The sequence below is a fragment of the Oratosquilla oratoria genome, chromosome 37 (genome assembly GCF_046742065.1).
Source record: "Oratosquilla oratoria isolate Oo_2021 chromosome 37, ASM4674206v1, whole genome shotgun sequence".
NCBI lineage: Eukaryota > Metazoa > Arthropoda > Malacostraca > Stomatopoda > Squillidae > Oratosquilla > Oratosquilla oratoria.
In genome coordinates this window covers 34,648,091-34,660,590 of record NC_134813.1, presented here as the reverse complement: position 1 = coordinate 34,660,590, position 12,500 = coordinate 34,648,091, and the positions used below count along the sequence as shown (strand labels likewise).

The following is a 12,500-nucleotide window of genomic DNA, read 5'->3' as shown; positions in this document are numbered from 1 at the left end:
CCTTTTTTGGAAAATAAAGAGTTCTTCTTCGAGTTCTTCTTCGAGTTCTTCGAGTTCTTCTTCGAGTTCTTCTTCGAGTTCTTCGAGTTCTTTTTCGAGTTCTTCGAGTTCTTCTTCGAGTTCTTCGAGTTCTTCTTCGAGTTCTTTGAGTTCTTCTTCGAGTTCTTCTTCGAGTTCTTCTTCGAGTTCTTCGAGTTCTTCTTCGAGTTCTTCGAGTTCTTCTTCTTCGAGTTCTCCTTCTTCTTCGAGTTCTTCTTCTTCGAGTTCTTCTTCGAGTTCTTCTCTTTCGAGTTCTTCGAGTTCTTCTTTTTCGAGTTCTTCGAGTTCTTCTTTTTCGAGTTCTTCGAGTTCTTCGAGTTCTTCTTCGAGTTTTTCGATTTCTTCTTCGAGTTCTACTTCTTCTTCTTCTTCTTCTTCGAGTTCTTCTTCTTCCTCTTCTTCGAGTTCTTCGAGTTCTTCTTCTTCGAGTTCTTCTTCTTCTTCTTCTTCTTCTTCTTCTTCTTCTTCTTCTTCTTCTTCTTCTTCTTCTTCTTCTTCTTCTTCTTCTTCTTCGAGTTCTTCTTCTTCGAGTTCTTCTTCTTCTTCTTCTTCTTCTTCGAGTTCTTCTTCTTCTTCTTCTTCTTCTTCTTCTTCGAGTTCTTCGAGTTCTTCTTCTTCACCGTAGTTGGCGGTGTAACCGATTTACCACCAAACGCGAAGGTGTGACCGAATTACCACCGGACGGCGTAAGCAACCATTAATTTTTTTTATATTAGAAATCTTGATGGGGTATTGGTTTAAGTCACTGTAACGTTGTTACGGGTTAGTTGGGTTCGAATCCTCGGCTCGTCCACGTTTCAATTTCCAACGGGTACCGCCATCGAGCGATTCTTCAGTCTTGACTGCGATGGCATGGAATTAAAAGTGATTTGTGGTTGAAAAAAAGAAGATATGTATATACATATATATATATATATATATATATATATATATATATATATGTATATACATATATATATGTATGTACATAATATATATATATATATATATATATATATATATATATTATGTACATATGCATATATATACTGTATATGGGCTAAGGCTCTGTGACGGTGATCTTACGGGTGGCCGATAGCAGTGGGTTCAAATCCTGCATGCGACTGTCATAAAAATTATCGGAGATATATAATATATATATATATATATATATATATATGTGTATATATACATCTATATGTTTATATATGTATATATATATATATGTATATACACATGTATATATACATATATATATATAATGTATATATATACACATGTATATATACATATACGTATATATATATATATATATATATATTTATATATACATATGTATATATATATATTTACATGTGTATATCTATATACATATATACATATATATATGTTTATATGTATATATATATATGTATATATGTATATATATATGTATATATTGTATATATATACTGTATATATTTATATGTATATATATACATATATATATATACTGTATATATATATATATGTATATATACATATATATATATGTATATATATACATATGTATATATACATATATATATACGCATATATATACATATACATGTATATATATATATACATATATATGTATATATATATATTATATATATAATATATTTGTGTGTGTGTGTGTGTAAACGGTTTAATTATAGCTGGGTTAGTGGTTAGTTGAAAGAGGGTTATCCGAATATTGTGTCTTGTAAAAAATGTGCTAATTAAAAGTACAGATATTCAAATAGGAGAAAGAAAACACACTTTATGGAGAAGAGATGGAGTAGAAATAATAAGAGATGTAACGATAACGAAGAAAGATATGATGAATATGGAACTAGGAGAGGATAAAGGCTGGTAAAAATTATATTACTTCGAGTTTCACAAGCTGGAAACCCGCATCCCCACAGTGGCTGGCAGCTGTCCTCGCACCATCCCATGGATACCTCCTAGGAGAAACTTTGAATTGTTGTGTTTTTTATACAAGTGGAGGGCCGTTGGTATGGCTCCGGGTGAAGGAAGGAGGGGGTGAGCATTCACCGGTTCTTAGTTCTCCACGTATAAAATATAGAGGAAAAACAGTTGAAGATGTTAGAGAGAGATCTTGTGTCCAGTCTAGTGATCCAGTATCAGGGGCTGTACCTCAAGATGAAGACGAAGGGGTTGATTGGTTTTGCGCCGTCAATTTTCTCGGACCACAGCAAGCAGGTTACCGCGATTGGAAAGGCAGGAATAATGAATAGAAAAATAACAATTGAAGGGAATTGTAAAATGTATATTGCGGTGGCGTCATCCTTCCCTCCTCCCCCCAGAGAAAAGCGTAGAGTGCTGTCGAATACCAAAAGATGTTGAAGGGGTGGACAATAAAGGTATTAGAAACATGTCTTGAAAGGTAATTTTCATTATAGGGAGGTAAACTGGGGTGAATGTGAAGTAACATAAGAGAAATATTGTGAGGAAGTGAAATGTTAAATATGACTAAATAATGTCATAAGTAAGAAAACGACTAGAATGACCGATGGTATTTCATATAAGTTGGATTTGTTGTTAAGAGCAGAATCAGATATCATACAGTTGTTAGAATACCTATGTTCTCTTGGAAAGAATGATCATATATTTCTGGAATTCCAAAAGGGGGTGCAGAAACAAGATATAAGTCGTATAGACAAGGAAAATAAGTTTAAGAAGGCGAAACTCGTAAAACTGTAGAAATTCTTTAAAAATTGTTGTAAGGAATTTAAAGAGGCAAGACTAGGGCAAAAGAAATGGGACGTCTTTATGAACATAGAAGTGAATGAAGGTGAAACTGGGAAGATGTGGGTTTTTGAAGGCGCATATGGGCCTGGTAGGGATAAGAGTGTAGAGGAAAGGGATATTTTTTTCTGATAGATTTAAATGAGTGCTTAGAGGGTTTGGGGAGGAATGTCACTGTAGTGGTATTGGGAGATCTCAATGCTCGGGTAGGGGACGAACCAATAGACGGGAGTGGTTGGAAAGCGTGGATTTCCAGGAAAAAATCATAGAGGGGAGATGATGGTGGAGATGTGTTTAGAAAATTGATGATAGCTAAAACAGTGTTTATATAAAAAAAATCAAGCATGAAGACATATGGAAGAGGGTGATAGATGGAAGGGTGGTTAATAAGGTATTAATGGATTATGTAGTGGTATCCAAAAGAAGAGTAGGAAGAGTTCTGGATGTTGACGTTCGTAGGGGAGAGAGTAGGGAAATGTCAGATAATTTTTGTGGTGGAAGGTAAGTCGAGAGTGCAGGATATGTAGAAAAAGAGGAAAAGGCGGAAGGTAGAGAGGTGCTTAGAGTAAACTGTTTAAATGAGAAGGAAAAGGGGCAGGTGTACAAGGAGAAGCTGAGAGAAGTGTGGGGGGTGGTGAAGTATAGCGCAGAGGTAGGAGTGGAGGAAGAATGGGAGTCTTTCAAGGAGGGAGTAACAAGGTATGCAAAGAGAGGGTGTTGATCAAGAAGGATGGGAAGGAATAAAAGGAAGGGTAGTGAGTGGTGGGATGATGAAGTGAAGAAGGTAGTAGAAGAGAAGAAACGAGCATTTAGGGATTGGTTGCAAAGCAGGACGAGAGAAACCTATGAGAAGTACAAAGAAAAAAGAAGAGAACTAAAACATAACATAAAGGAAGCAAAAAGGAGAGCAGATTTAGAATGGAGTAGTATAATGGAAAATTTGAAAGCAATAAAATATCTTTTGGAAGGAAGTTAAGAGAGGAAAGGGAGATAAGTCAAGCAGAGGGGAAAAGGTGAAAGGAGCAGGTTGAGATGTTTACGGAAAATGAGGCAGTAAGGGGAAGACGGACAGAGTATTTTAGAGAGCTATTTAATGTGGAGGAAGATAAGGAGGGATTGGTGGTAGTATTAGGAGACGCTAAGAAATGACTATGGTGGGAGAGGAAAAATAAGATGAGGTATAAGTAGTTTTGAAAATTATGAGAAGTAAGGCACCTGGGTTAGATGAGTGTCTGAAGAAGGGAGGTACAGTAATAGTGGACTGGCTGGTGAGGTTGTTTAATGTATGGATAAGTGAGGGTAGAGTGCCGGACTCTAGTAACGCCTGTATAGATCCATTTTACAATGGAAAGGGGGACAAATGTGAGTGTAGCCACTTCACTACGGGACTTAAATCTCGTGGGCAGCAGCCAATGCCAGCCGTACGACGTGTCGTAATAATACTCGCATCATAAAATATAGTCACCGCTTATATCGATCGTTCTCTCTTTCACCCGCGAATTTTGAAAACTGCAGAGAATGGGATTCAGGGCACATTTGGGAGAATGTAAAAGCACAGGGGCGACTACAATAAATATGATCAAGACGCCGATATGGCAGCGTCGCGAATCCACTTGCTCCTCATGACGCCTATGTAGGCGGCACCGTATGGAAGGGGGTAGTGTTTTCAGAGGGATCAATTTGTTGAATGTAGTTGGGAAGGCTTATGTTTTAGTTGGAAGGATTAGGAGAGAAGCAGAGGGAGTAATTGGTAAGGAGCAGGTTTAGGTATGGGTTGCGTGAATCGGATTTTTATGGTAAGGCAGACATGTGAGAATCTTTAGCAAAAAGTAAGGATGTTTAGTGGGTCTTTATGGATTTGGAAAAGACTTATGACAGGGTAGACAGGAAGACACTGTGGGATGTTTTGCAGATATATAGGATTGGGGGAAAGGTGTTAAGGGCAGTCGAGTTTCTTACGAGAGTAGTAGAGCCTGTGTTCGAATTAGAAATTAAGAGAGCGAGTGGTTTGAGGTAAAGCTGGGGCTGCGTCAGAGATGTATCATGTAACCATGAATGTTCAATATGTACATAGACGGGGTGGTGCAGGAGGTAAATGCGAGGGTAATGGACGGGGGGCTGGAGATAGTTAAAGAAAATGGAGGAAAAGGGGAGGTGAGCCAGTTGTTGTTTGCTGACGACACTGCGATTGTGGCAGGGTCAGAGGGATGAAGGGAGCTAGTGACAGAGTTTGGGAAGGTATGTGATAGAAGAAAGTTGGAAATAAATATGGGTAAAAGTAAGGCGATGAGAGGTACAAAGAAAAGGGTGGCAGCGAGTTGTAAATCTTAAAGGAGAGAGGCTGGAGAAAGTTAATAGGTTTAGATGTTTGGGATCGCATGCTGTAAGAAAGGGGGAGTGGCAGTGGAAGTAAATTGTAGACTGAGAGAAGCAAGTAAATGCCTTGGGGGATTAAAAAGTGTCATGAGAAATAGGCATTTGGGAATGGATGCAAAGAGATCATATGAAATGGTGATTGTGTCGACGGCATTGTATGGGAAAGACACCTGGAAATTGAGAGAGGAAGAGAATAAAAGTTTAAATGTGCTTGAGATGAAATTTCTGAGAAGTATGGTAAGGGTTACATGTACATGTATATGTAGATGTACATATACCAAAAGGCCTTCCTTCCCCATGTAAGGCAGTTGGTCACCTAAGGCATGAAATCACCCTTCACCCATCCCACACCATCCAACACCCACTCGTTTTCCATTTTTTATTGTTCTTATTATTATTATTTTATAAAGGGTCATTCCTACTTCCGTCCACTATCCAATGTTTGGGATAAAAAATGCAGCAAAACACAGCACCTTCATAATATATCTAGTGTAGGCCTTATGGTCTCTTGCAGTCTCCTTTATTCTTATGTTCTTATGTTCCTATGTCCCTACAGCCGAATTTAGTTTACCTTCATCACCTCATTACATGGCGACCTTCACCACTCATTTGTTCATAAGTAATACAGAAACGATCACAAGAGATCCTTTCGGGACGTTTCAATTTATCATCCATTGACAAACCCTCTTCACTCACACCTATCTTGTGCCCTGTCCCTCTCCTGCACAAAATATATTACTTTTTTACCCAAGATCTTTTTTTATTCCATCTATCCACTCTATTTTCGGTTTGTCTCAAGCTCACTCTACCCACCTTGATTTTCCACACACTTTTTTTCTAGTATTTCTTCTGTCATTCTTTCCATATGCCCAAACCATCCCAGTGTTCTTTAGTTAAACTTGTCCGCACACTCCCTCTTCAATTCCGCTCTCCGACTTGCCTCCTCATTTCTCACAATATCTCTCCTCGTAACTCTGACCATGCTTATTAAACACTTATCTCATACACGTCCAAATCACTCCTTCCTGCTGCCCTTACTTTCAAAGACTATCCTCATATAGTGTTGTAGGCACAATCATTCCCTTCATAGCCTATTGTTTGCATTTTTCCTTAGTTCGTATAACACTTTTCATTCCCCCAAGACTGGTAATATTTTTTATCATCATCTGAATATATAGAATGACTTAAAGTGAGTCTGTTGAAATGGATGAATATCTTGTTCAAGAATATATCAATGAAGACGGTTTTGAAAGATGGGATGTCGGAGTGAAACAACATAAATTAATGGGGTCGCACAGGGCTTGGTGTTGGCACCAGTAATGTCATTGGTATACGTTTATAACATGATAGATTAAACATATAGTTACACCACACTTATTTGTTAATGATGCCATATTATATACATACATATATACATATATATATGTATATATATATATATATATATATATGTATATATATATATATATATATATATATGTATATATATATATATGTATATATATATATATATATATATATATATATATATACATATATATATGATGAAGGTGGAAAAAGAAGTCACGGGTCTAATTCCGAGTTTCTGAGTTTATTCCTGACCGGTTTCGCTCCATTCTTCTTCAGAGGAAGAAGCATAGAGCGAAACCGGTCAGAAATAAACTCAGAAACTCGGAACTAGACCCGTGACTTCTTTTTCCACCTTCATCAACTTGTCACAGTGTACCAGCATACATATATATATATATATATATATATATATATATATATATATATATATATTGTGTGTGTGTGTGTGTGCATATAATCGAGAGATAATGGAACCTCTACTTTTCACCTCTGCTTATGTATTTGTTGCTTTTACGTTCTTCTAAAAGAAATACTACTAAATTTAGTATTATACATCGTGGTAATTGTATGATGTTCAGTAGTATAATAGATCGTGAAATAAAGAATAATTAAAAGGTGCGGACACTTATAATGCTTCATTTGAATTCTCCGCATTGGTCGAAATAGGAGTTTTATGAACAGTTTTGCGAAATGGCAAGGGAATAAGAAACGGAGTGAACAATTTTTAAAAGCAATTTCGTAAAAGTGGAAATATAGATTATCGAGATACTTAAAAGAGGTCCTTGCAGGGTAAGCCATGTGTGACTAATCTTCTATCCTTTTAAACTAAAGTATGTAAGGCGTCAGATATCAATGATAAGGTGCCACACCAGAGACTGCTAAATAAATTTCAAAGCCCATGGCATAGGAGGAAAAATGTTAGAATGTATTAGATCTTGGATCAGTAACAGAAAACAGCGGGTCACCATAAATGGTGTAAAATCCAGGTGGGGCAATGTTACTAGTGGAGCTCCTCAGGGCTCGGTTTTGGGCCCCTTATTGTTCATTATGTACATAAACAATCTAGACGATGGGATAGATAGTGATGTTAATAAGTTTGCAGATGACACTAAAATAGGACGCCTAATTAGGTCAGGAGACGACGCAGAAATTCTGCAGGATGATCTTGACAAATTATTCACATGGTCGGTGAAATGGGAAATGAACTTCAATATCTCAAGTGCAGTGTGTTAAACGTAGGGCTACACAACCCCGAAAATAGATACAGCTTAGATAACACGCTTTTAGAGAAAACTTAGAACGAGAGAGACTTGGGAGTTCTAGTGAGTCCGGATCTTAAAACCAGGAAACAGTGCATTAGCGGCAGGAATAAAGCTAACAGAGCATTAGGTTTCATTGCTAGGACGGTAACGAATAGAAGTGCAGAGGTAATTATCAAACTCTAGCGATAGACCCATCCTTGACTATGCGGTACAATTTTGGTCTCCATCCTACGGAATGGACATCAATTCACTAGAATCAGTACAGAGAAGAATGACCAAAATGATACATGGACTCGGAAATTTGCCTTACGAAGAGAGGCTTAGGCATCTTAATTTACACTCTCTGAAAAGACGCAGAGTGCGGGGTGATCTAATAGAGGTGTTCAAGTGGATCAAAGGCTTTAACAAGGGTGATGGAAACAAGTTCATCATATTAAAACAACAGGGCAGGACTCGTAGTAATGAATTTAAACTGGCCAAATTAAGATTTAAGAAGGAAATAGTCAAGAATTTATTTACTAATAGGGTGGTCAACGAATGGAATAGACTTAGTAACCATGTAGTAAGCGCTGAAACTATCAGTTGTTTTAAGAAACGGTTAGACACCTTTATGGATGGGGATGACAGGTGGTGATGGATATGGAACTGCCTAGTGTAGGCCTTATGGTCTCTTGCAGTCTCCTTCATTCTTATGTTCTTATGTAAATGTCGCTTGATAGCCAGTAGGAAGTTTTCGTTTATCTGGAGGCCGGTTCTGGTACACCTCATTAAATTTGTGTACAAAATTGAACTTTACTGTCTACATATGCCCTAAAGTGTTTGCGTATAAAAAGAGTTGTACCTGCATAACCTACTTTGGTATGTGAATATGAATCTTGTAATACACAGCTCTTGCAGATTACGCTTGTAGTGTGTGCATATTCATGGTAGTGTGCTGGTGGCATAGTCAGAGGCATGTTTGTCTCGCATTCGCTTAGTTGTGGGTTCGAATCCCGCACTTCGATTCCCAGTAGTAACTGTTACCTGTCCCAACATCTAAAGCGCATGGTGACTGCTTTAATCGAAGCTACTCAGCGCCTCCTGGAATAAGCTCCTCAGCTTCACCCTTCACCTTCATATTCATGTTGCTCGTGCCTTGTGGGATATTAGGTTATACTTGGCGTTGGCCGAGTGCAAATTTGGTTCCAGCTTTGAGCAGATCAATTGACCTCATTACACACGTGGATGACGTCATATCTGGGATGTTTATGTTTGAATTTCGGGCCTTCATCTGACACCTGAAAGGCCTCGTGTGTTGTGTCGGAAATAATGGCAGCAATATTCCGCATCAATGGAATATTCTCAACGGTTCTGGTGATTGTGTGCGAATAGCATTTACACACACACACACACACACACACACACACACACACACACACACACACACACACACACACACACACACACACACACACACACAAATTGAATGAGGAAACAGTGAAGGCAAAAACTATACAAGAATTTAAGATCAAACTGGATACTGGAAGCTACAAAAGCGGGTTACTACGAGCATAGCTCTCTTCCCGTAAAATACTGAGTAAATACACACACACACACACACACACACACACACACACACACACACAAACGCAAACGCAAGCAAGCGAACGCACACATGCAAGAGGGCCAATGTTGGGTACCTGCTACCCACCTTAAGAACCCTTGACATGCAACATGTGGAGGTGCAGCGCCGAGGGGCTGGCACTTGGTCCACTGACCCGGAACCAGATATCTTTTTCTCAACTTGGACTGAATTTTCTTAAAAAAAAAAAAATAATAATAATAATAATAATAAATCACTTGAGAAGTGAGTTTGCGAGGCTCCCTTCTACTACGAGAATATGGTCACGCAGAAGCAGTCCCATAGTAGTACCACACAAGCAAAAGTCCCGAGCTCCTTCCATGAGAGATTAATGGGAGGGCCCCAGGAGAGTTGGCAGGTGTTGTGGGGCTGCAGGTTTCCAATCAATTGAACCCGAGGCAACAATTGTTGTTGTTACACATACGAATTAACGCAGGAATAAATACACCCATCTAAACACATTGTTCGTAGAGATCTGATTAATATTCTTTCACTACAACCTTTATATTCATTAATGTGTGAACATTGTTTAATCATAATTGCTTATGCAATATTCAAACTTTTGCTTGGACAGAAAACCTGTGGGACAAGGAATAGAGAAAATAGTTGTGGCTGCACATATACACAACGGCACCGGGAACTGTTCCAAAATAGGCCCAAGAGACCAACCGCAGCGTTTCCATGCCTACATTCATTAGGGTACAGGCTATGATAAACCGGCAGGGTGGTTGGGACCAATGATAGTAGATTAATTGTGACATCTTGTCTAGGGCCAACAGGCCTCAAAAGATCTTATTTTGGAGAGGGTAGGGTCTGCATTTGTTAATAAATGAAGACATATTGCCAGTTGCTCTCCTTGCGTGTAAATCAAATTCAAACAAAACCCGACTCTTTTAACAAACGAAACTACTAAGAAGCTAACAGTAAGAGAAAATAAGAAATGGGAAGGGACGTGAGGGGAGGGAAAAGGAAATATTGTGACTGCGAGTTATTAGCAACCACTGTCGAATCTGCCAGGCATATTGAAGACGTTCCACTGATCGGAATTTCTAAATTAGAAAATGAAAATCTAACATTCGGGACGAAAAATTTCAAAACCTAGAAATTTGTAGATATAAGAAGCACTTTCTAGTATTCTGTTATATTTCTGGAAGGCGTTTTCTGTACTCTCAGCATAGGTAGAAGGCAGGTCTGAGAGTCAGCACGCAAATGTGAGCGCGATCTATTGCTTATCTTATGGTAGACACCGGCCGATTCTCTTTGCTAAGTGGAGGCCCCTGACCTACATGAAGATCTCGATCGATCTGGACTCCGTTCAAACTGGAGGCTGTCTCTCGGTTGACGGATGTAGTCGGGGGTGGTGGGGGGTGGGGGTGGTGGATGGTACGACAGAATGCAAACCAGGGGCTGATGGACTTTTTTTTTTATCCAAAAATCTATTTCAGCAAGATGAAATCACCCTCTTTTACCCCCCCATAGATTTAAAATTTACTCTGAGTTCTGAGCTCAGTATTGCATTTATTTATGATGCAAGTTGAAAAATAGTCTGTTTTGGACAATGACGTAGATGAAAAAGCAACAAGACACGATCACGTATAATGTTACCTTTGAGTGACACTGTGTAGAACACTAATTAATTCTCTTGACTTAACCCATTTGTGCACATGTTTCATTTTAGTGATTTATTCTGGTTAACACCAGGGGATTTTATTCAACTGAGAGAGCACCTCCGGTCACAGATAGGTTTAGTTTAACAGAAATATGGGTTTTACAAAATTTCTTTCACCCTGATTTTTTTTTTCCCTTTGAAAGGTAGACGAAATTCCGTTCATCGCCATCGAGAATGGGGACAGAGGACCTAGGGAGATATTACTAAGAGAGAAGACAACCGTTTCTTTATCATAAACGAAGAAATACCTACGTTGATGTCGGATGGTTTGCAGCTCGGGAATGAGCCGTGGAAGACTTGTTGCTCGATGAAAGATCGACTTTCGGGCTGCGGAGTTCTTCGGGTGAAGGACCTCTGGTGGCTGACGGGTGAGTTTTTCGCTCAGTGGAAGGTTTCCGAGCTCCGTCGAGAGTCTCAAGTCTATGGTGAATGTTCTTCTCCCACTCTACATCGTAGTAGTATAGCACTCATGTCTTAGTTCTTTTCTCGCTTATGAATGTCCTCTGGAAGTAACATAAAAACATCAGATGATGCATATGAATCGTATAAAAATGTATATGTATATATATATATATATATATATATATATATATATGTATATATATATATGTATATGTACTGTACCACACTTAATGGGTCCCAGTGACTAGAGATACATTTTTATCAACCACAGTGCACTTTAATTCTAAGGCATCAACATCGGAAGAACCGTGGAGGCACATGCAGAAACTGAAACGTGGTAGCCCGAGGACTCGAACCAACGGCCAGCACGTGACCAGTGCTTGTAGTGACAAGCACTGGTCACGTGCAAGCACTGGTCACGTGCAAGCACTGGTCACGTGCTGGCCGTTGGTTCGAGTCCTCGGGCGTGCCACGTTTCAATTTCTGCATGTGCCTCCACGGTTCTTCCGATGTTGAAGGCTTAGAATTAAAGTGCACTGTGGTTGATATAAAAAAAAATTATATATATATATATACAATTGTGAATAATATCAAAGCTCGTCGGCAACAAGAGTATAAACATGGGTGTTCTTCAAGATTCATTAACTGTGTGAATGTATGATGGCCAATGATTTTTTATGTAGCAAATCAATATTGTGAATCTTGTTATTGTAAATGTAGTTTCACTAATTTTTCTTGTACCTTCAGTATATAATTCACTTTAAATCTTTATGTAGAATAATACAAATTAAAAAGTACCTGGAGAGTGGTTGAATCAATTCAGCTTTCTAGATACCTGTCCATTTTGTTCAATTTATTATTATTTCTGTAACGTATAGATATATCAATGGTAACATTAATTTTTCGAAGTTCCTCCTCTGGCTCTTTCTTACGCCTAACTTTATTTAATGATCAGAACGAACTCCTTGGCTGAGGTTAAGTCTGTGTACTTTGGGTCGTGTTAATTCTTACATTCTTGAGAATGACCGGG

The 12,500-nt window shown here is 38.5% G+C and overlaps 1 protein-coding gene across 1 annotated transcript in view; it reads left to right on the top strand.

Moving 5' to 3' along the window:
- The window catches only part of LOC143019423 (uncharacterized), a 172,441-nt gene that overhangs the window by 60,366 nt on the left and 99,575 nt on the right, over positions 1 to 12,500 (top strand). Inside the window, exon 2 of the mRNA XM_076175060.1 lies at positions 11,212 to 11,436. Within this exon, the coding sequence (XP_076031175.1) occupies positions 11,325 to 11,436 (112 nt within the window). The 5' untranslated portion in view covers positions 11,212 to 11,324. The remainder of the gene's footprint in view (positions 1 to 11,211; positions 11,437 to 12,500) is intronic.